Source organism: Rhea americana, unplaced genomic scaffold, assembly GCF_003343005.1.
Source record: "Rhea americana isolate MKP2758 unplaced genomic scaffold, rheAme1 scaffold_13, whole genome shotgun sequence".
Lineage (NCBI taxonomy): Eukaryota > Metazoa > Chordata > Aves > Rheiformes > Rheidae > Rhea > Rhea americana.
In genome coordinates this window covers 4,575,793-4,600,027 of record NW_028185372.1, presented here as the reverse complement: position 1 = coordinate 4,600,027, position 24,235 = coordinate 4,575,793, and the positions used below count along the sequence as shown (strand labels likewise).

General features: G+C 37.3%; 1 protein-coding gene across 4 annotated transcripts; it reads left to right on the top strand.

Moving 5' to 3' along the window:
- Positions 1–191: 191 nt before the first annotated feature.
- TMEM267 (transmembrane protein 267) lies at positions 192–14,927 on the top strand. Of its 4 annotated transcripts, none has more exons than XM_085326399.1 (4): positions 192–385; positions 3,036–3,203; positions 4,749–5,136; positions 11,076–14,927. In XM_085326399.1, exons 3-4 carry the CDS (start codon positions 4,813–4,815, stop codon positions 11,409–11,411), a joined length of 660 nt encoding a protein of 219 aa, XP_085182525.1. In that variant the 5' UTR covers positions 192–385; positions 3,036–3,203; positions 4,749–4,812; the 3' UTR covers positions 11,412–14,927. The 4 variants fall into 4 exon arrangements, with proteins under 4 accessions (XP_085182525.1, XP_085182524.1, XP_085182523.1 ...); XM_085326398.1 differs by having other exon boundaries at positions 192–398; XM_085326397.1 differs by having other exon boundaries at positions 192–439.
- The last annotated feature ends 9,308 nt before the right edge of the window (positions 14,928–24,235 follow it).

Genomic DNA, 24,235 nt, shown 5'->3' with positions numbered 1-24,235 from the left:
CCTCCTTCCCCGCCTCTTCCGGCGCGTTATTTAATCCCGTTGGGAACACTCAAAGGCCGCTTCGTTCTCTGCTGTGAGAGAAAACGGATTTTAAACCGCCGCCCTCACCGGGCGGGGCGGGTCCCGCTCCCAGCGTGCCTGGCGGCCGCGCACGCGCGGTGGCCGCGCGCCGGCGGGGCGGGGCGGGGCGAGGTGAGGCGGCGCTGCCGGCGCCGCGTGAGGCGGAGGGGGAGGCGGCGGCGCGCCGAGGGGATGGGRTGAAGGGGCCGGGGCGGCCGCCGCCGTCCCGCCGAGGCAGCCTCCCTGCCCTCGCCCCTCCCACCCCGGCTGGCCCGGGAAGGTGGGAGCGGGTTCCCGTTGCCGCCGGCGGTGGAGCCTCGCCGAGGTCGCGTTTCTCGGTGAAGAAGCCGGAGCGGGGGGAGGCGGCGGCGCGGTGTCGGTACGGTGCGCGCGGGGAGCGGGCGCGTCCCCGTAACGGCCGCGGGGAGGGGGGGGCGGCTGGTGCGGCGCCCTGGGGCCGTGCGCCGGGACGGGCAGTACCTCGGGTCTAAGAAGGGGCATCGCCTCTCTCCAGCCCGCTTGTCTTGCCGTCAGCCCTCCTCGGCTGCGGTTTTGACGGGATCCCAATGCCGTTGTAACTAGCGGGGCGGATACCTAAACCTTGCCAACCACACTCGCTCTGTTTTTTTTTTCTTTCCCCCGGTCTAGGATGACAAATTAAACTTTCCTCAACTTAATTTTACTGTGATTTAAGTTCACAGTTTGTTCCTCRGTATCTTGTTAAATTCTGCTGGTGGTTTGTATGCTTTAGGAAGCGCTTTTGTCCTCTTCCTTCCCCAGYCGCCGCCTCCACGCCCTCGCACCAGGCATAATAAACTGACCCCAAAATATTTTATTTACTAGTCCTTTACGTTGTTTTACTCTTCGATCTGCTCTTTTTCTGGGAGATGCTATGCTATAGGTTTTATCTTGTGTCTTAAACCTTAATTGTATTTGTTGAAGTTTTTCATATGTGTTAATTTCCAGTACCAAATAATATTTTAGCAGATTGTAGAAATACAAGGAATCAATGTGGTCTTTTGACTTTTTGGATAAAGGAGATGGTAGAATTTTGTTGCACTAATTCCTATATATATTCATGCACCCGRTAACTTGTTACTAAATTGGAGCAAAAATTTTGGAGAGCAGTAGTATTTCTAAAAGTTTATTTAGCTGTTGGCTTTCTGTTTTGCTCTCATTCTTACAGGGTAATTTGAAAGGCCTTTTAATGTCAGGTGTTTTCCCACACACATGCTTATAGGGCTGGTATACTAAATATCTTCTGTCAATAATTTATGATGTCAGCTGTGGGKTTTTTTTATGTTTTATCAGATGAGGTGAGATATGTCAGCAAAATTGCATTTTGTGGGTGTAGACAGATTATGCTTGATATTTTACTATATCAGCTATTGTGTGCATACGGTTTATGCAAACCCAACCTAAATATTTCCTTAAGTATATTAACTGGACTCATGGTCTTTAGTTGTGGAGTTAGCTTCCTAAGCATTCTTGTGTAATACAACTATTTCCCAATTTCCTGTTTTAATAATAAGAATCTGAGCTCCAAGCTAGAGGTAATACTCCTGTTGTGCTACGTACAAATACGATATTCCCGTTTATGGTCTGTAGTGGTTTGATCCTTTAGAGGTTTGAAGGAGTGACAGGATACTGTGTTTTAGGTGACTGTATTCCAAGACAAAGAATATATGCAGATATTAATATTATTAGCATAATCCCCTTTTTCTGAAAATTATTAAATCATGTATGCAGTCTCACAGGAAGTAGTACTTTTGTCTATGTAATACTTTTGCATGGAAGTTAAGCTGTAGGATTTCTGTTCAGTATTTTGTATTTGGAATTAACAGTTTGGAAAAAACAATCAAGATTTTGTTTCACGAAGTAGAAGAAACTGATAATTCCATTAACGCTGTGCTTTGTAAAATTTATAGTATGGAAAAAACTGTTGACGCTTTCTTGGAGTATTTTGTAAGCAGTTCGAAAAACATTATTATTCTGACAAAAATATAGTTTCTAATTTTAAATTAAAGAAAGAGATTTAGTTGAATGGAGTTTATGCTGCTGCTTTGATTTGTCACACTTGACCTGTAGCATATTTATACCTACACTGTTGTGCCTGGGAATGTGACTTTGTGCCTGGGAATGTGACTTGTTTTTGTACAGAGAGTAGTCATTTTTATCTGTAAAAGTCTGCAGACTGTTTAGAAAGAATAGTTATGCCAGCAATGCTGGCCCTTCTCACTAAGGTAGTCCAAACCTGAGTTTAGCTTCCTGTTCTGTGTTCCTGCTCAAAGACACCCAGCTTGTTTTCTAGTTGGCATTCTTGCCTTTATTTCATTTGTGGTGAATAATTCTCAAAGGTGGTATTCATTTAGGAATCTTCTTTTAAGTTCATAGTGATTTTCCTATATATTTTACGTACGTGTATATAATACTAGTAGCATAGCAGTGTAAGACTATAGAACTGACACAGACCTCTGTTGCTTTTTGAATTTATACATTTCTGCTTATCTATACTAAAATTATTAATTGATGGGATTAAATTAAAAAGTATCATTGGATGTGACTTGTATTATGTTTCGTTAGAGCAGGAATCTTTAAGGCACATGGCTACAAGGAAAAATCTGTTCAAATAAATTCTTGATATTTTAAAATGCAATTCCTTAAAATAGAAGGCTGAAAACACACTTTTCTGACTTTATGGCATTGATTTTACTATTTTTGTTTTTTCCATCTTTATTTGTGCCTTTCTGTTATGTTACAGCCTGATTTTTGTTTCTTTCTGCAGATCTTCTAGGCTCTAGTTGAACTTCTAGATCTCAAGTTACTTTCAGCTTAATTATATTTACTCAGGAATTCATTAGAAAGATGTTGCTTCCTTCTGTATCTTGAGTATTCAATTTTCATGCATGTTTTGTAGAGAGTTAAAAGCTTTTTGTAGTYTCTGTCCTTACTATTGCCTCTGTTCTTTTATTTAGGTGTGGAATGAACTGGGCAAAATCTTTCCTACATTGATGGAACTGAACAGGATTCAGCAGCCACAGAGGTACAACTCTGAGGCTTAGACCACATTTCCTACTGGAATAAGTCAAGGCAGCTAGAATGGAGGGAGGGAGAAAATAATAAAGTGTCCTCCTAGTTCCAGGGTAAGTTTGGCTCTGAATGTTCATATGCTTTTTAAGGATATGTTGCTGCATCAGTTCTCCCTAGAGAGGAGGCTTGTACAGGATTAATCTAGGTCTCAAATAAAATGTGATCTGATGTGATGCCTGTATTGAAGTAATACTTTTAAGGACTTTGTTCCATTTGTTCCTTCAAATGGCATTTATTCAGAAGTATAGTGTATTTTGTAAAGTTATTGTAACAAATTACATTTCTAGTGTTCAAGAAACCGTTTTATTTACGTGATTATTCAGAAGAGACACAGTCATGGTTAACAGACTCTAAACTTGACCTGCTTTTTCTCATCTGTATGCAAAGCCTATGTATTATTCATGCTTTCTTCTTTCTGTTCTTAACGTTTTTCAAATAAATGCTTCAGTGAGCTTTTTTCTATAAAAATCAATGCCTATAGTTGAGTCTTGTAGATAATTCTGCAATAAACCGGCATGTAGATAAAACAGAAAAAAGATTTAATGTGTTATGGACTTATAAAAGTTAATGACACATTTAAAATCGTAAAATATTATGTGCCAACAATGTTAGAAATAGATTRTTTTTAATGAAAATTTAAAATTAGTAAAATCCTTTTTAGAATAAAATTTTACCTGATAGAATTGTTAGCAGAAAGGACATTATGTTTATCAAAATTTAATTTACAGCACTGAAACAGGAACCTCTTGAGCAGAACCTATTTTCAGACTGTCATTTCAAAGCCTACATACTGTCTATCTCCATGGCTTCCCAAAAAGAGAGAAAAGCATAAAAATTTGACMGTTAGAATTCATAGTGTTTTAAAGTCTGCTTTTTAGTTATTATTTAATGTAACAAAGCTAGGGAGTGCATCAATTATGAGGATTTTTATTTGGAATTCTTTTTTTAATTATCACAGAAATGAGTAATATCTTTATGACCCAGGTATTCTACAGTTTCTTGTTGTGTGAGGTTCTTTTGATTTAATTTGAAGTTTCATTTGAGGTGCTAGGCAGTTACTTAAGGAAAGGGTAATTATTCTCAAAAAATCACTTTACAGCAGAGGGTTTTGTAACCATCACAGAGTGTATAATTTATATACAGAAATCAGTCATTAATACTAACATTAATGTCTTTCTTTTCAAATCAGTAAACAGGATTATTTCTTTCATCATTTGGCTTTTATTTCTTTCAATGTTTTGCCTTTTCTGCAAGAGGAACTGTTTTTAAAGTAAATGTGGCAAATGTTGGAAGAGTCTTGGAAATAACAGTAGGCATTACTGCTGAGCACACGCTGAGGAAAAGCACATGTAGCTTTGCTCTGTAGGGAGTTAATTTTGATTACTTCTGCTTGATTGACAAGTGGTCTTCAGGTTTGTGTTGATCCTAAATACTGAAGATACTTCAGTAGTGTCATTTTTCTTAATGCTTATTCTTCATACCATTCTCCAGGATGAACTCTGAGTTGCTTAGAGGGGGGTACCAGGGTGGAAATACGTACATTTATGAAGTATGTTTTTCGTTCAAACTTTTCTTTCTGTTCTCTCTGACATTTACAGAACAACTGAAGTTACAGAGGACAATGCACAGCGTATATCCTGATGACACTCAGTGTGCAGCGACATGGTTTTTGCAATGGCATCTGAGACTGAAAAGGCCCATGCTCTTCTCCAAACTTTCAGCACAGCTTCAGTTATTTCTAGTCTATGTTTGGGAATATTCTGCTTTGTAGTGGACAGACTTTTGCAGTTTTCCTTCATTCAGCAAAACGACTGGCTCCGAGCCTTCTCTGATAATGCAGTGCATGGTATACTAGGAATGTGGTCCTGGGCAATAGTGATTGGACTCAGGAAGAAAAGTGACTTCACTGAAGTCTCTCTGGCTGGCTTCCTCTCCTCTGTTATTGATGTGGACCACTTTTTTCTTGCTGGCTCTCTGTCATTAAAGGTAAGTAAATTGATTGGTGATTGCTTATTTTCTGTGTTCATTGTTAATGACTGTTTACCGTATTAGTTCTTCTACCACATGCTATACAAGGAAGTTTAAACAGTAATTAGATAATAATTAGATTTTTTGGAGGACATATGGGAATTTCTACTTTGTATGCAGTTGCTGTGATTATAAAATCCCACAGAAAAATAATGTGTAGAAATCTCTGGAAAACAGATCATCCGGTCTCTATTTTGTCACTTTGTCAGTTTTACTGAGAAGTAGCCAGTCCTAACTATTCCTCCCCAGCCCCGATGAAACTTGCAGATATTTTCCATCAGATTAAGATCGCTTCAGTGTTGGTTACTCGTGTTCATAAATTGCAGAGCAGAAATAGCAGGCAATATATGACCTGTTCAGTCCTAAAGTAATCTAAGTTTGTCCTAAAATATAATTGGTTGCAGAAGAAACTCAAGCAAGTGTCAAACTTGTTAATAAAAGCAGTGAGTGAGTTGGTTGCTGTTCAGGAATATACATGATCATCATTATTCTGCAGAATTACTTGTTAGGATGGAATTCCTCAATGGGATTAGTATAGCCAGATCAAGGCATTTTGTCAGTGGTTCTCAAATTTGTGTCTGTCTTATTCCTACTCCCCCATAAACGTGCTTACATTTGTCCTTGTCTTGCCAGCTTCAAGCATTTCTACCAAGCTTTTGCCTGAGTATAACAGTCTGCTGTATACTCTCCAAAACACACGCGCTTTCCCCAGGCTGCAGCAGTGGCAGCCCACACCATGCTCGCTTTAACCCTGCTCTCCAGATTCCCTCCATCAGCTTCTGGCAGATGCTGTTGCAGCTGGCTCGTGGACTCCTTAGCTAGAGCCCTGGCACTCTACTTGTTACCGCAGATTTGTTTTGCTCAGAAGCACAATTGCTCACACTCTGATTGTGTTGGTGCTGCTAGCAAACATATACATATGTGTATACTCCTCCCAAAAATGTACATCCGCACTTCCAGACTGAGCTGCTCTTTGCTCAGGGAAGGCTGAAAAGATGGCAGCCTTTGTCCAGCAAGTTGCCGGAACATACTTTGATCCTCTTCCCTTCTTTTCTCTCCTTCCCCAGTTTATTTGGAGTAGTGTTAAACTCTTTGTGTGGATGACAGAGGAAATAATGCCAAGAAGTGGAGACAGGAGAGGAAGGAAGGAGATGGAAGGAGAACTGCTGTTTTGTGTAATTCTTTAATTAAAGAGGAACTGTGCAAAATTGTTTATCCATTTTTTTAACTTGGTAGGGATGATGAATGCAAGAAGCATTACTGCTTGTGATAGAGATCTAAAAGTTAGGCTTCTGACAGGAAAATACTTTATCTTCTTTGTTTATATATAGCATTTGTAGTTGCTATAATTAAAAGATACTCATGTTTCTTTTGTTCTTTTGGCAGAACTTTTGATCTGATCACTTTCCCCTTTATTCATCTTTGACAGAGAAGTAATTTTTCCCCCTTTACTGTTCTTTTTGCGTATGGAAATGCTGTAAAAATCATTGTGGTTGATTAATGAGACCTGTAAAACACTAGATTTTTACATTAATAACACTTTAATATTGTATATAAATCTATTTTTCTCTTATTTTGAAATCAGTAAACACGCAATGAATACCTAGTTACTAAAACTATTAAAAACTATTAATTGTTACAGCATTCTTAATACTTCTTGCATTTGTTATCAAAACCTGTATTTTCCTTAATCACCACCACTAGATGGCGTTCTGCAACAATGTCAGTTTAGAAAGCTGATTTTTTTTTAATCCTAGGATTGTAGGAAAGAATTGGGATGGGTCCTTTCTCCTTACTTTCTTCAGTGAGGCAAGATTAAATACACTTGCACTTCCCATGATGCAGAAATTTATCTAGCCTGTTCGAGTGTCCCAAAGTAAATTACTGCAATATCATCAGTTAATTTGTTCCTGTGGGTTTTTTTTTCAGTTCTTAAACACCTAGAAATTGTTATTCTAATACCCACTTAAGTAATCTTTGTTGGCAGTTTGGTCTTTTTTCTTATTCTCTAAAACTTCTTTGGGAGAGACAGTTGACAGTTCTTCTCTCTCAAAAACTGTTTTACAAATTAGAAATACAGGATCTTCCTGCAGAAGAATAGTTGGGCCCTTTAATAGCCCAACTTACACAGCAAAAATGAGAAGGCAAGTTACCCAAAGAGCCTGAAGACCTTTCCTAATTACTTTTCTACTTAACTCCTCCCACTTGAAGTATGTTAACTGGGTTAATAAAGGAGGTTTATTCTGCATACAAATACTGTGCATCTTCTGTGCATCTCTAGACCCTTACAGCTATAACAGCTTTACTCTTATAACTTGTAAAAGCATTATGCCTTCCAGAAAGTCTCTTTTTGACTAAATAACTCCCCCAAAAGGCCAGAGGGCCTGGATTTATGTTTTCTAGACTTTGGTCTCCTTTGGATAGACTCTTGCCTAAAAGATCTTTAAAGGGTTTTGTCCCAAATTGCGTATGGTATTTTAGGTGAGGCCTTATTTGAGGCAAGCAGAATAGGGTAATTTTTCTCATGCTGCATGAATATTGCACTTCGGGGGGGGGGGGCTGTTTGTTCATTTGTTTTTAGAGGGGGAAAAAAATCTGTTACAGGTTTTATGTCTCCTTGCCAGACCAGTACAGTCTAGTGTTTAGTTTGTGATCTAATGTAATCCCCATATATTCTCTGCTGTTTTGTTGCCTGGCTAGTTAGACCTGATTTTTATATTTGATTTTTCTTTCTTCAGCTTATTATGATGTGCCTCTCAGTTTTGTCTCATGATTCCAGACTCTTCCATGTAGCAAGATTATTTTGAATTCTGATCTTGTCCTCTGGCAACTCCTGTTGCAACTGAAGTATTCTCCTATGATTTTTTACTTTGAGTTACCTTTTTGTTAATTGTTACTTTACCAATCCCATTCTACCTCTTCAGTCTGCTGGCTTGAGAGTTACTGATTTAAAAGACTACAATGTTTGGTGAAGCAACACGTTACTAAGAAATTAATAATCTAATTAACTAAGCATAGCACTATTTCTAATTGCAGCACTTTTCACAATACTGTACACAATTTTAAAGCTATTCATTATCACTCTAAAATCTGATGATGGGTTATGTTTTTTTAATAATGCTTCCTTTCACCATAAGGCAATATTATCATCTATCTTCACTTGCTGCTCCCAGACTCCTCCAGCAGAATTCCATCTACTTCTGTTACTGCCAGCACAGCCTGCTGTTTGGCTTTTGGGCTCTTTTGCATAGTTTCATCATTCTGGAGTTCTCAGGGTAGATAGTCACCTGTGGTATTTATATTCTTCCTCTGATGAGTACTTGTACCAAATAGTGTGATCTAGCCTTTTACGCATGTTTCTTTTCTTTTTTTCTTTTTTTTTCTTTTTTTTTTGAAACAGGTATAATTAGATAAAATCTACCAAATTTTGCTGCTTAGAATTTGTAGTTCCGTGTATTGTGTATATATACAAGCACACAAGAATCTAATGGGGAGTTTGTTGCACTGAGTAGTCCTAAAGGTGGAAATTAGTGCAGCCTGCCATCATTCAAGTTAGAAAACAGGTGTGCAGAAATTGCTATTTTGCTGCTTAATACTCACTAGCTCCTGAAAGTATACTAAATGCAGTTGGCAGCAAGTAATCGGGACAGATTGTATCAGGAAACATTCACAACAGAGCTGGTTGATGTGCCACTGGTGATCTAGCCTGGGCCGCACAGGAGCATTTCTGTAACTGGAGAATAAGCGTGGCACAGCGAATTTAAAATTAAATGTACAGGTCTRGAATTAGCCCCAAAACTTACAACTTCATGTACTTGTGAGACTTGTGAGATATCACAGAATGAGACTGAGGGAGCTCACATTGTTGTTGCCTACCTCCAGCTTCTCATTGTAATATGAGAGGTGCTGGAGGCACAGGATCTTCAAGAAGATCTTACACCTTGGTTGAACATTTAGGCATATGGAAAGGTCATTTGTGTTGTGAACAGATTTTGTTAGTGACTGCAGCCTGACCTTTCCTATCGTAAACTTCTCCCCAAATCTGCAAACTCTGTACTGATTCATTTTTCCAGGGAGCTTAAAGGCATGAGAGACTTGTACTTGTTTGTTAAGACTTGATGATTTCTAGGGCCAACGAATCTACTTGTTAGGAGTAAGAGAAAGTGTAARAGTTTATATTTCCAAACAGAAATATGTGGGCTTGGCAACTCAAGGATGTAACTGTTCTTCTAGCTACTAAATGTAAAAAAGAAGACAGATCATGAACATGGACAATAACTTTTCAGAAACCTGATGACCATAGTGCAATTATAAAATAGGGTTTCTGTTTCAAAAATTGAGCAACATGGTTTGCCTTACAAGCAAACCCCTACTTCTATATGAAAAATTATCAGTCATTGCCTCCCCGGAGCTAGTAAGTTGCTTAAGTAATCAACATTCAAATTATCCCTATGCGCTGAGTTTGTGGTTACCACCTAAGCTCCATAGGGCAGAGGTAAAAGAACCATTTGGGTTTTGCCATTAGAAGTTTTTTTTTTTTTTTTTTTTTTTTTTTTTTTTTTTTTGTCTCCCTGAAGCGCAGAAACAGTGACCAGCGAATAAGATCTCTGCCAAAATGTATCACTGTCCAGGACAGTTCTACAGAAAGAGATTCCTATGGACTTTTTAGACTTTTGCTGACCAAAAAAATGTGACTACCGTGTAGGCTAGGTGATAAACAATTTCACTATCACAAGATCATGCTAATTTATTCTCTGAACAATCTGCTTGTATGGGGGGAGGGAAAGAACACCTTACAAAAACTGTATCTTTTCACTAAGTTAAAAGAGTCAGTTCCATACCATGACAGTTAAGTTGTTGAGAAAGTTTTATGAGACTTCTACTGGATTGTTTTTGTATTTGAGAACTTTTTCCCCATCACTTGCTCAAGAAAGTCACAGGCAAGCATGTGGTGGGAAGCTAGTAGAGCAAAGCTTTTTGCAAGATTTCTAGCATAGCCTGTGCCCTTATCTAAAGCCAGTTGTATCCCAAGAAAGCCCATAACTTYCCATCTCTGCATTTCTTGGCTAATGTTGAGACATCTTTCTTCCTTTACATCTGTTTCCTCGTAGAGAAGGCAGGGTTCAAGCACTTTTCTAAAATACCCACAAGAACTTGAAGCTGTTTCTCGGTTCCACAGTTGCAGGTACAATAGTAGCTAAGTCCTGCAACAGTTAACCCAGGTGTGCGTTGATGGATTACTGTTAATATCAAAACCCCTAGTCACAAGTTATACATATGTTGACTTTTGAACATCTTTTCCTTGTCAATAAAGAATACTTTGCCAAGGCAATCAAAATTTATGTAAATTTCATCATTTTTTGTATGTATGGTATTAGACATTACTGCTTTGTATTGCATATTGGCAAACCAGTATATTACAGATGGTAATTAGTGTAATATACAGTGTCTTTTTGAACATAAATGTCAATAAAGCTTACTAAATATTTCAAATGTGTGGTTGTTTTATCTTTAAATTGTCTTGAAATGATGCATAGTTGGTGTGGTATACTACACGGGTTCACGTATACCACACAACTAAATGCCAAATAGCATACTTCATCTCCCTCCTCCCTGTTTTACTATTAGTCCGGCTTAGTAGGATGCATGATTCATATCATAAGCTAGAAAGCCTGACCCACCACCTGCAACTCTGCTACTGGTACAGTAGCACACAGCTCTCATATATTTGAATATTTGTATTGTTGATTTTGATCAACTAAAGTGGAAAGGAAGAATACCTTTTTCTTTGCACTTTCATTCAGTCACTTGATAATACACCTCTAAACATGCATAAAGCATTTTTTTTTTCTTGTCATGATTGTAGCCATCGCCAATTGTATTTTTCTTTTCTGCAGGCTGCTCTGACTCTTCCACAAAGACCACTTCTTCATTGTTCTACTGTGATTCCTGTTGTGGCTCTGACATTAAAGTTTATTATGCACCTTTTCAGGCTTAAGGACTCATGGTGCTTTCTTCCCTGGATGTTGTTCATATCCTGGACTTCTCATCACGTCCGTGATGGGATTCGTCATGGCCTCTGGATTTGCCCAGTTGGAAAAACGCCGCCTTTGCCATATTGGTTGTATGTGGCAATTACAGCATCTTTACCTCATCTATGTTCATTCATTATGTACTTAACAGGGACTAGAGAATTAATGTCTATAAAACATGGAATCCACATTGATGTATAAGGATGATGGATCTTAGAAATTGCTTGTATTAAAACATAAGCTATCTATCACTGTAAAGGCTTCATAGAAACACATTTCATGAATGGTAATAATGTCACATCTACACTTTCCCCTTGTAAAATATGTGGTCTTCCATTATGGTTTCTACGTAGCTAGCTGATTTATAAAGTACTCTCTGTAGTAATTAAGTTTCTTAAAATTCTGTTCTTACTGACATGGTGCTGATCATCTGATAACCATTCACTCTGGATTTGTGTCCTGCCTTTGAATAATACACTTCATCCATGTAACTGATGATAACTAGCATTYGTATAGCACTTGGAAAATGTACTGTATGAATGCTAAGGGTTAGTCAGAATTTATTAGTGTGTCACTTCTGTGAATCATCAGTTAGACTTTTTAGGAATTATTTGTTTTTGTGCTGGATTCCTGTATTCAATTTTTTTTTAAATGATGCTTGTATTTCACAATGTTCAACTGCATATCTGCACCTGTTTGAACACTGACTGCTGTAATACTRTGTTTATATTGAATTCTGTTCTTCCATAGTTGCTTGATACTCAATTTGCAGACTATTATTAGCTATTATTTATGGCTAGGAGAAAATAGTTTGAGTACAGTACTATGGATGTTGACCAATATGTTTAAAAATATACTGATTATGAATATTATTTAATTCAAAATGAAGGAGTTCTAGTTTCAGTATTTAAGGATAACATGTAAAGACAAATTTGTATTATAGTAAAATGCAAGCTTTAGGGAAGATTCAGTGCGACAGGAAAATTAAAATTGCTCGGAATAAGAGTTTGCTTTAGGGCCTTCCTGCTATATTAATCTGTGTAGCACTTTCCATTAAGTGTAATATTATTATTATTGTTGCAAAATAAAATGCATTGTTATTATAGCGAGATAGAAATTTCCTTGAAAATTAAGTTCCATAAAGAAAAATAAGATCATGTTGCAGCTTCATAAAATGGTAGCAATTTGTACTGTGGGCTATTCAGAATAACATTCTTAAGGAAGTTCCTCAGAAAAAGTCCCAAAGTAACATGTTAGCTCGTGTCTGGTTGACAGCGTACGAGCTGAGAAGCGTCTGTAATAGCTATTTTATTAATCTTCTTATTCATTGAACTCCATTGCCCCATTAAGGTCATAGGACCTAGGTTATTCCAGTGTATGTGATGATTAGGTGACAGAAAGGGAGTATGTTTGTAGAGGAGCATATTCTATCTTAAATAAGACTGTAAAAAAAAAGATACTTTCATATTTAGCATTCCTTAAGTTATATGATATTTACATTAGTAAATATATATTAGTCTAAAGTACAAAAAATTTACAGGAAAGATTAGCTGTGATGACTAGCTTAATAGGTACCAGAGACCTTCCTCTACAGTTGCAAAGTACTGAAAGCCTCTGAAGCCCACTAAGTTGTTTACAGAAAATGTTGCACCTTTTAAAAATGTGCCTTCTTTCAAAAAGAATGGTCTCTGCCCTACCTGTTTTTCATATATAATTCCATGCTTACAGAAACTTTTCTGACAGTTCAATGGGCTGTTTAGTCTAAAATTAATAGAGTTTAATTAATTAATGTTTGTTTTTCTTGGAACTTGGGGAAGCAGAACATCCCTTAAAGAGTTGATCTTATACAGTGGTTCTCATTTTTTCTTTTTTACAGCATGGGCAAGTTTCTGTTAACCTCATCACAAATGCATCGCTTTAGCACCCTCAGAGAAGGAAATAGATATTTGTATTTTGTCCAAAAGCATGATGGACTAATAGAGGAGGAGTGTTGCTTGCTCATTCATTTTCAACATACATTTTAAAGTATATGYTACCGAATGCAAATATGTCTTGGGAAGATGTGAGCACTTAAATCCATACAGAAAATTTTCTGTATTCTTGTTTTATAGCAAAATATTTGTATAGTTTTGTGCTATATTCAGATTTGTAGCAGAGTGAAAGATATATAGGAACAAAGTGGGGAGTTGCACTTTCTTATTTTTAGGTTGTAGCTGTAGCATTTTTATGATAACTATTTCCACCAATGGTCCTTAAAACCCATTCTGTTCTGTCAGATGTTTGATTCTCTGCTGAAATGATTTATCGTTTTAACTATATTTAAAGATGAGCTAATGGGGGACATCTTCAGTAATTTAAAAATACATATTTTCAATTTCTGTATTTTTTTGCAAAAAATTTATAGCTAAGTTTTGGATTTGGTATATTGTTTTTTCTGATTTTGTTCTTATACCACTTCTACTCCTGCAGTGGACAAACGTGATAGAAACGTATTAAGGAAAGTAGCAAACATTTGGCGTGTGACTCGTTTCCCCCCCCCCCCCATGACACCCACTTCTTCTTCACTGAAGTCCACATATTTCTATATGCGTGCTGCTATCTGTTGCGTTAGCAAAACCAGGTCAAGGAAGTGCTCCTTGCATTAGAACAGGAGGTAGCAACACTTTGAAAAGATCTTCGATTTTGTGGGAATTCAGAATCTTGAATGTAGTCCTAAGAAAGGTGTGCATGAGTTAATAGATAAATCTGAGGCAGGCTTCGCACAGAAGACCAGACATGTCAGTCTCATGCCTCATGCTGACATTTAGATGACTTTATTTCAAGACAGTTTTATAAGCTTTTTTTTTGGTCACTTAAAAAAAGCTATCATGTTGCATGGGATGCTGTAATTTGTAGGTAGCCAAATTAGAGAACAAAGGGGAAGTTAAATATTTGTTTCAGCCTACTCTATCTCCTATCACTTAGGAGATAAAATTCCCTGTTACAAATGAACTTCCTAAAAATTACAGAACAGTATTTCATGTACATATCAACTGCATTGATTGACCCAACTGTGTTGGTACTTGCCACTTTTATAGCAAAACCATGGCAAAAAATCCCCCAAAAAGTATCTTAACGAGTTTGTGCTTTATTGCATGCGTTACAATAACAAGCAAATGTGAAGTACAAAAAGCATATGAATTACACAAAAAATTGTTAATAAACTCAAGCTAGTAATTTCATGTACATTGTAATACACTTACTACTAAAATATTACTGTTATTCTAGTGATTCACTTATTTTGCTAGTCTGAGCTGCTTCTGTGTATTTTAAAGTTGAAGAAAGTGTGGGGTTTTTGAACTATGTTATTTTTAGAACTATACTGCTTTTTTTCTGTCTCAATGAATTGCTGCCATAAAAAATAGATAATAATAATCTCTAAATTAAAAGAAAAAAGATTGAATGATTCTTCTTCCCAGTTCTCCAGAAACAAAAAAAAAATTCTTTTACCCTGGAGGCCTTAATAGAAAAAGTGAACACATTTCCTATTAGTTTATGTTTGACTTTAAAGTGTAATCTGTTTTCTTATGACTACTGGTACCATTTTTTGCTCTTGTGAAATGTATAGTATTAATGATCATGTACCTTTAATTGGTTACTGATAAGTGAATTATCGATAATTGATGTTATGCTCCAAAGAAAATGCTGGTGAGTTTGAATTAAATTGAAATAATTATACTTTCAGCTACCAGGCTGCTGGTATTGGCTTATTATTGGAAGGACAGTTCTTTTGCTAGTGCAAATAAAGTACTGGGAAAACATGGAGAGAGGAAGGGGTTCAGATTCATTCTAAGGAAATGCTAGTACGTAGTTAATAGTTTTGGACATGTATGGTGTTACTCCATCGTCTAATGTCAGAATGAAACTAAAGGATAAAATAAATCAAAAGAGTACATTTCTATTTAAGAATTGAGCCAACCTAAATTCTGTCAATTATGTAAATGTGTTAATGGCAGAAGAGAAAATAGTTTTTTTAAAGTGTTACATAGCAGGAGGGGGTTGACTAAATGGTAATTGATTTTGCAAGTTACATTTTGTTTCCATGTTACAGAAAACCTTGCATTGAAACAAAAGAAGTGCTGCCAGCCTAAAGTACCCTTTGCACTTATTACAAAAAAGGTAATAACACTTCTTCTCAAAATACTAAATTATACCTGACATTTTTTTCTTAAATTTTTCCAAATGCTACATTGTCCACACTGAATCATAAWTTTGGATGTCATACTGTAAAACTGTTTTAGGTTACTTACAGCAAACCTGTCATTAAAGATAAATAGTACTTGTATTTACATATATCACTGTTTTATTTTTATGCTTATATGATCACTTTGTATTTGCTACATGTATTTTCTTAATGTAATTTAGTGTTGAATTTTCATGAGGGAAGAAGGAGTTTTTGTCTAGCAAAATAGGAAACCCAGCTATGCTGCTTCTTAATTCTGCAACATAGTTTTAGTGCAGTGTTAAGGATGTCTTCAGATTATTGAAAATTAATTAAAAGTGACCCTGTGTACCCTTAATAGAAGTTTTAAGTAGATTTCTAGGCAGTTTGTAAAACCAAATTTGTTTAACCAAAACCGGTTCGTGTGTGAAAATGGGCGAAGGGATTGTATACAGAAACTGTTGAAAGAGTAATTCACTGAGTCAGACTATATGCTGCGTTGCCATATCCACCACAGAAACAGTTTTTGTGTCCAAGGAATGCTATTCATGTCCCTTGAGCCTTCCTCATGTTCTCAAGTAAATTATTAATTCAGTTTTACTGGAGTGATTTAGTAATTAGTCTTAGTAATTTTTCCCCTTTAAAATTGCTCGTTATGCAATAAGGGTTCCTGGACTGGTGTATGGTCTTTAGCTTCATGTGCTGTCCACCCATGCGCAACAGTTTTTGCGAAGGAGCCAGAGAGACAAATCACAGTAGCTGTGAGTTTGGGTGCAGGAACTGTGATAAAGTAAAGCCAAAGATAGCAGACATAACAGGGGCATGAGGAATGTGCAGCTTTCACCACATCAGGGCTTATTGTCTCATTTATTTTAGCAGAATGTCCATTCCTATTACAACGCTTTAAAAGTTCCTAGAATGTAATGCTACTAGTTTCAATTTAACAATTCAGTTTAAATTGCTAGTAGTTAAACAAAGGCAGAATTACAAGCCTAGTCAGAAAAAAGCAGTTCTGCATATTGTTGCTGGCATAACCAGCGTAGTCGGCTTTTTAGTTAGAAACAGTAAAATAGTTTGGATTAAAAAAAATGTATGCACTGTAAAGCTGTAAGTGAAGAAAAGAAATATAGAAGAGATTTGATTATCTAGCTCAAATGCACAGTAACTTAAATTTGCACTTAGCAGGCAGAAATGGATTTAGATCTTACTGTGACTGATGCTGCCAAGATCTTCAAAATGCCAGCTCTCAGGATTTTGATCAAAACTTTTAATGAAGTAAAACTAGATGGCAGCTGACAAAAATAGGAGCTGAGATAAGCAGTTCAGATGTAGATACCTAAACTAAGGAGGGATGAATCCTGTGTTCCCCTTCAGATATCTTGTAATTCTTTTCCAGTGCAGAAAGTAGTAATTGGTTTGAGGAGGGTTTTGAAGGAAAAAAAATGGGTACTTGTCAGTTATGTTTAATGCTTTCCAATTTTTCATATAGTACTGAAAAAAAGTAAAACATACTTGTGTGAGGAAGCTTACAGGCCAGCTGCAATTGGAATCCCAGGTGGCTGCTTTTGCTTTGCCTTCATTCCAAGTATGAATATGATCTATGGGTAGGACAGACCTCCAAAGGGAAATGGCATGACTGCAATAATAGATCAAAACCAGGTTGTCCACAGCTGTGTGTATCATGGATTGAAGTGAGGGAGGGCAGAATGCCTCGTATGAGATGGGGTGACTATGGAGGAGACAAGCAGAGTAACCAAAACAGGCAGATAATAAAGGCATGAGAAAGGGGGACCCTGCCTGAAGAAGGGAACAGCGCTAGGTTTTATTGTTTTACTGAGGAAGCATAATGCATCTTGGCTTGGCTCTGCAAGAAACTGAAAGGAACTGAATATGGATCTCAAGCTTAACACTAGTTGTCTAGGAAGATGGGAGAATAAGCGGTAAGAATGCAGGAAGAGGATAAAGGCAAGAGATTTCTTTTGTTTGTGATTTGAATAGCAAAACAGTAGTGGGAAGAAATCAAATAAACATCTAAAATCTGAATTTGGGTAAAAGAGAAGGGAAGAACATAAAGGTAGATCTGTAGTGAATTGGCATTAACCAAGAAGGTGGCTGCTTGTGCTACTCTGACTAATTCTAAGGTAAAGATTTATTGTATACCAGAGTGAAAGACTGTCTGATATGCTATGATTTGCTAATGTGAAAGTGTATGGATCACATCATTCTTGGCCTTTTTTTATCAATTATTTTGTTGAGACATTGCAGAATGTGTTTGATCTGAATGGAGAAAGTTGTTTATTCCCAGAAAATGAGGGAGAGAAGGCAGCATTATTTTACTGTCAGAGCAAAATCAATGTTCCCTTACAGGCAAATGCAGTAATATTCCTGAGAACAGTGACCACTTGTGATAATTTTCTGTTATAACATGATGCTTCTTTTGCAGGGATTTTTACCAAATATGAAGAAGGATTACAATGTCAGCATTTTGTCTGAGTACATATTCACTAAGTCAGGTTTTCTGCATGAATTTTGGGGTCCTTAAAGACCACCCAATATTCTTGAAAATGAGAGCGAGAGCTCCAGTTAAATCATGATTGTGGGCCCTCACTCTGTTTTAGTTTGCTGGGATTTGCATCATCCATAGTGCAAGCATAATTGCTGTGTGAATTCCCCAGGTCCTGGAAGCTATTCTTCTTGTCATCCTGCCCAGCAAGTCTTTTACTTCTTTTAAGTCATGAAGAACTTGAGGCCTAGGACTGCCAAACTGCACTTATTTACACCTACGATATGCACCCTGTCCACTAAGGCCAGTAGCAAAATTCAAAAACGAAAGTTAGGTATAGTTAGGAAGGAGAGAAAAGAAAACTTTAGCACACACTCAGATATTTCCATCTGAAAGTGCTTCTGCGAGTCCTTCACAGGAGTTGTAGTATGGGTGCTTCAGGCTCCCATCTTCATTGAATGGGATTGTAGATCAGGCTATACTTCCTGTCATCTGTCATGATTTCCTGTTACTGGAGAAGGAAACCATCTCTTCAGGGAATATTTTGTCCAGCAGATCTTTTGACCTGGAAGGAAAGATGGAAGACTGAAACAASGGAATGCAGTTCTCATGAGGCAACTCAACATCACTTCTAGACAGGCTCATTTCACTAAAGGGATGATCAGCTTTTTTAAATGAATTCTAACTTTTTTAAAGCAAACAAACATTTATTGTAAAATTAGACATTTTTTTCTCAACAGTCCAAAACCAGAAACATCTCTTTTTAAGTTCTAACAATTTCAGTTATTATCCCCGTATTTATTATGGCTGACATTTTCAATGCTAAGTCTTTGCTTCAGTTTCCATTTCTTTGAAAAATTTAATTTTCTAAGGTTATTTTTCTTGTAAAAGATATTTTCCTTGCACTTTTTAAATAGCTTGAGTATGTGGAAACTTGGGCTAGGACTATAAAATTTGTTAAAAGATTGCTCTTCTTCCCCCCTCCCCCTCGAGAGTTGATCCTTTTTTTTTTTTTTTTCCATTTATAAGACTTAGAAGATGCTCTACTTGTATAACCTGTAGTAGAGCTTGTACAGTGCACTGTCAGTCTCTGTTAATGGCAGTATAAAACAGTTCATCATTTGTGATTATCATACCAAATATTTATCAAAGCAGTTAAAAGCCTCTGATAATATTCTGTGATGCTCTCACAGAGTTGGGTTGTACTTGCTGCTGCCATCTGAGCGCTCAGTGCAAAGGCGCGCGAGAGCATTGGTTAAGGAGAACCATGATTGCAGTATGTGCTGTGCAGGATTCCTTCCTTCTGCAGTTCCTCTGGGTGTTAAAACTTGCTTCTCTTAACAGTAAATCTTGCGTTTCAGCTGTGATTTTTTTTTTTTTTTTTTTTTTTTTTTGGCCACTGAAAGTCACATTGAATGATCAAGTTCTATAAAAGCTCATTTCAGATAGGAAAGCCAGTTTGGCTCTGCCTAGACTTATGAAAAAAGTATATTCTTACTGCCCATTTCAAAGGGACAATGTTAGCATGTTCTTCTGCTGTTTGCATTTACTGTGCAAGAAATGCAGCATCTCCTTCATCATCAAGAGCCTGAGTGTTTTTCCTGTTTTATAGTGAACAGATGCAAAGGCTTGAAAAAAATATGAGTACAGCATTTTCTTTTTTTGCCATTGGCACGTGTTTACAAACTTTCTCCCACTGTAGTCACAAAGGGTATTTCGTTAAAGATGGAAAATGGCTGAGACTAGGCTTATACTGAGTATTCATCAGAATAGGTTTGAACTGCTTATGCAGTAGAGTGTAAATGCATCTTCTCTGGAGAAAATAAATGATATGAAATAGTGTGTTGGAAACACATGAAAGACAGAATTGTTGCTCTAATTTTTACTTCATCCAGTTTTTCTACCTGCCTACCTTGCTGAAAGACTGGCCGTTTAATGAGTTTGTTTGCATTGCCACATAGTATATACGTACTCTACGCTTGCGAGAAGAAAGAAAGGTTTCCAGTGCACAGGTGAGGAAGAATTGAGCGATTATAAAAGCACTGTGTGAAAGCTCTGTTACTGAGTTGCTGGATGGCATGTGATACCAATTACTGCAAGGTAAATCAGGGAAAGGAGTGTTTCTGAAAAAGCGTGGTATTGACTGAAGGTAGAGAACAGGTTTTCTCTGATGCTGGTGATATTTCTTCATGTCAGGAAATCATTGCAGTTTCCCTGGCAAGAGTTACTTCACTGATGGAAATAAAAGCTTTAGTTTTCAATTCAGTTTCCAGCTGGTCTGGCATGCTGATATAATTACAGAGGTAGCAAACAGATCTTCTTTTTGCAACAAGAAAAACTACTGTTAAAATTTTCTATTGTTTTACTGTATCTAGGCTTTAAAAAATGTGGCACAATGTACTGTAGTACAAATGTGTTTAAAAACTCTCTCCCATCATGTTCAGAAAGGATATTGTTATTTCTACTTATTTTCCATCTCAAAATTACCCATACTTGCTGACCTTTAGGAATAATTGAAAAGTCTGCTCAATAGAGAAGAAGAAGACTTGCAGAGGTACATAAAGAGAAAATGCTTTACCAGCCTGCTTATTTATTGTCATTTATTTTGTGAGTCATGAGGGCTGCAAGGTTTATTTTATTATTCAGAGCACCCAGACCTTCCGGAGCAGGTGACTTCTTGGCTTTCAAAATCAAAGTAGTTGAACAGAGGTGTCCTGTGTCATTAATAAAATATATTTGAATGCTATCAAATGTCACATTCCTTCATAATTTATCAAAGCAAAACTTCTTAGCTGACACCAGATTCTTTCCTCCAGTATTCCTATCTCAATGAGTCACCTGGTGGTAGCATTTCACACTGCTGCTCTTATCTTCAAAGTGCTTTATAAGCATTGGCAAATCTCACTAGGTCCCTAATTAGTAAGGGAGGAAAAAAAAGAAAAAAAAAATAGGTTGTTTTCCTCTATGCACAATTGGGGAAGCCAGGCCAGGTAAGTGTGTTCAAAGATAAGTTCTTCAAAGTTGAAGAAGTAGAGCTGACTGAGAGATGTTAGGATGAAACACAGCTCTGCAGAGGATCGCGTTTCAAACTCTGTAATTCCTAGCTTTGAGTTGCACGGTTAAATCATGTCATATCAGTGACTTCCTGCTAGCTGGCCTTAAATGATGTAACAGCTTGGTTTTAAAACTATAAAAGGACAGCAGATTACTGCAAACAATTTCCAATACCAGGAAATAGGCTTTAGAATAGTGATGAAGATTTAAGATATTTAATTCACTTGCCAAARTAAATCTCCTTCCTGCCCCTGGTAATCAGTAAATACAAACGTGCAAGATTTTTGTTCCTTCCAAGTATTTTATGTGCTGGAAACCATTGGCAATAACAGAGATTATGGCAGGTAGTGCACGTAATGTCTTCAGGAGAATATAAAACCACCTCTGGGAAGGACAGTCAGTACCATATGAAAAGCTTTCTTGTGTTTCTTGTTTGTTTTTTATTAGAACCCCCAAACTGGATCCCTGAGAGAGCGGAGAGGTCAGAGTGCCCCATCTGTGACTGACGAGATACAGTAAGTGGTACCTGAGCGTAGGTAAGATAAAACAAAAGGGATCACTCACTTGCCTAACGTTAAGTGGTTACTATAACACAAAAGAGATTTGAGCACATGTACRTTCCTGTGTGTTTTCCTGGATCCAGTTATGCTCTCAGGTCTATCTGTGCAGCCTTAGTCTGCTAGCCAAGAGAAGGGTTTGATCCACTGTGCGAGTTTAACAGAGTAGCCTGCATTGCAGATGAGGAGTATTTGAATTATTTTCTGTGGAATTCAAAAGAAAAACAGTCCTAATCCAGCAAGCAAAGTGCTCTTTGGCATTAGTGAGTGAGAACTGCAGAAGCAGGCTATTATTAACAATGCTCTTATTAATAGTTTTTTTCTGTTTTAGCTAGTGCAGAAAGGTCTCAGTCACTCATTATGTTAACTATTGTACAGCTGTCCAAGTAGTCTTATGATAATCTGTTTTATGTGTAGGTAACCTTTAACTGTAAAAACATAAATGAAAATAGAGGAGGTGACTCTGGTCTTCCTTAGMTTGAAGTAACAGAAAAAATGCTGGTGTTTCCCATGCCTCTTGAACTTGTGAAACTCATGTATCAAGTTTTCCAGAAGGAGAGCTGCCAAAAATAGCTCTATGTAATTTTTTTCATAAATTCTCACCAGAAAAAATTCTTMAGTAGATTTTCCAGAGGTGGTGACATGTAGAATTCATGATGGTGGAGGACCTGGAGGACCTATACCATCTCATGCGTCACTTTACTGTTAAAATTTTAATATGGATGTCTCCCATTCATGTTGGTAAAGTATTATATTTTTCAAAAGCAGTAGATACACTTCCTGCAACACGAGTGCAAATTACAACATAAGCTCAGCTGCAATCCTGCCGACCATGTTTCTTCGTAACATATAATTGAGCTTTATGCTGAAGTCCTTTTGTGTATTTCTGGGAAAAAGAAATTTGGAAATCCAAAAGGAATGGGGAAGAAGCTGTTTGGGATGAATGCTCCTTACACGCTGAGTTTTCCCATTACTGCCAAGCTGCTTGGCAGCCCTTGAATCAGGAAGTACATGGATAGAAAATTCATGCAGGTGAAAACACACCACTCTCTTTCATGTCCTGGACCCTTGCCATGATCAGAGGTCCAGGAAGACYTTTCAGATAGGAAAGATCCTTAATTAGAGCAACTCTCTTATTTCTTAGTAGGATACAAAAAGAAGTCTTAAAGCTCTTTTTCTTCTTCCTCAGCTTTCATGCTTATGCTGAGCATAAATAAAATGTGAATTGAACCATGTGAATGAATAACTAAGTGCATGATGCCAGACTGAAGAGATGTCACAGCGTCAGAGGAAAGGACTGTTAGTTGGCAGGGAGGTAGTACAAAAAGCCTTGGTGCTGACTAACTAGTGCAAATGTAACATGTGGGCATGCTGGCTTATAAGACAAAACTTAATTTCCTGGTATAAACCAGGGCTGCCAGAGCTCAAAGATCAGGGTTCGTCATGACTCCACACACCCCTGTAAGAGCCGGTGGATTTGGGGCAGCAAAGCAGGGGAGTCGCACTTGTCACCTGTGAAATCGGTRCAAGCCTGTCGATCTCCATGCTTTGATGTGCTGTGCTGCGTATCTTCCACGCAGCTTTGTGTTAATATAACCTTGGGCAGCGGTTATGTTTGCATTTGTCTCTGCGTAAGTCTTTTGTCACCATAAACATGTTTTCAGCCAAAACTTAAGACCGGAAGCCAGAACATCTGTGTCTATTTATGCTGGTAGAAAAGGGCACCAACGTTTTTTGCTTAACTTAATTTCAGTTAGTTTCCATTAGTTTCCACTGAACRTTTCTTACTTATTATTATCCCTCTACTGTAATGTTGGTTTTAAAAAGATAGAGAGATCAATGCAATATGTTTGGAAAGCCAACGTCAGCCTCTTTTGGACTAAGGAGAAGCAGATTAGAAACGAAAGAAGTACCATACTRAACCAGACCACTTATCTGTGTGGTCAGATATTAGCTCTGTGGGGCATGATCTTTCACTGATTTTATATTTGTGTGTAGACCTTCTTTCCTTTCCCCAATTTGCATTTAGGAATAAAAAAAAAAAAAAAAACCAGACTCACTTCTTCATCCAAAAAGCCAATTAAGAAATAAGATTAAAAAAAAAAAAAATAGGAGAACCTGTTTTTTGGCACTCTGTTTTGCCATGAAAAAAAAAAAAAATAGGAGAACCTGTTTTTTGGCACTCTGTTTTGCCATGAGAAATCTTTTGGAAGGTAGGTTGGGAAGAGGCTGTGGCCAACTTATACAAAATTCCCATTTTGACATATTTTGTTTGAGAGAATGACAAAGCTATGTAGCCAAGGAAAAATGTTTTAAATAATAAGAAAGCCTACAGAATTAAAGATTAAGAAATTGTACTGACATGTATTGAATTGTATTGAAATTAAAAGATTAAGAAATCTGTATTTAGAAATACAGATTACAGTATTCTTATTTCCCACTTGCGTATCTCAGTGGCAGCTTCTCTCCTGGGTAAAGTTGCTGGCCAACCATGGAAAATATCCCCCAACCTTTTCTTTCAGGGTCTTTTCGGGTCCTCTCAGCACACATCACAGTCCTTTAAATTATGACTGATTTTAAAGAGTGGGGATTGAGAAAGGAAGTGCTGCAGCTTCTAGAACAAGACATTTTCCTCCTCTAGCTTCTTACAGCAACTTCAGGACTTCCTAGTGCCTTGCTTCCTTCCCACCACCATTTTTTTTTGACCTGG

Excerpts from the sequence above, each read along its gene's own strand:
- TMEM267 (XM_085326399.1), top strand. The coding sequence starts at position 4,813 with ATGGTTTTTGCAATGGCATCTGAGACTGAAAAGGCCCATGCTCTTCTC. Across the intron at positions 5,137-11,075 it reads CTGGCTCTCTGTCATTAAAG|GCTGCTCTGACTCTTCCACA; the intron begins GTAAGTAAATTG and ends TCTTTTCTGCAG.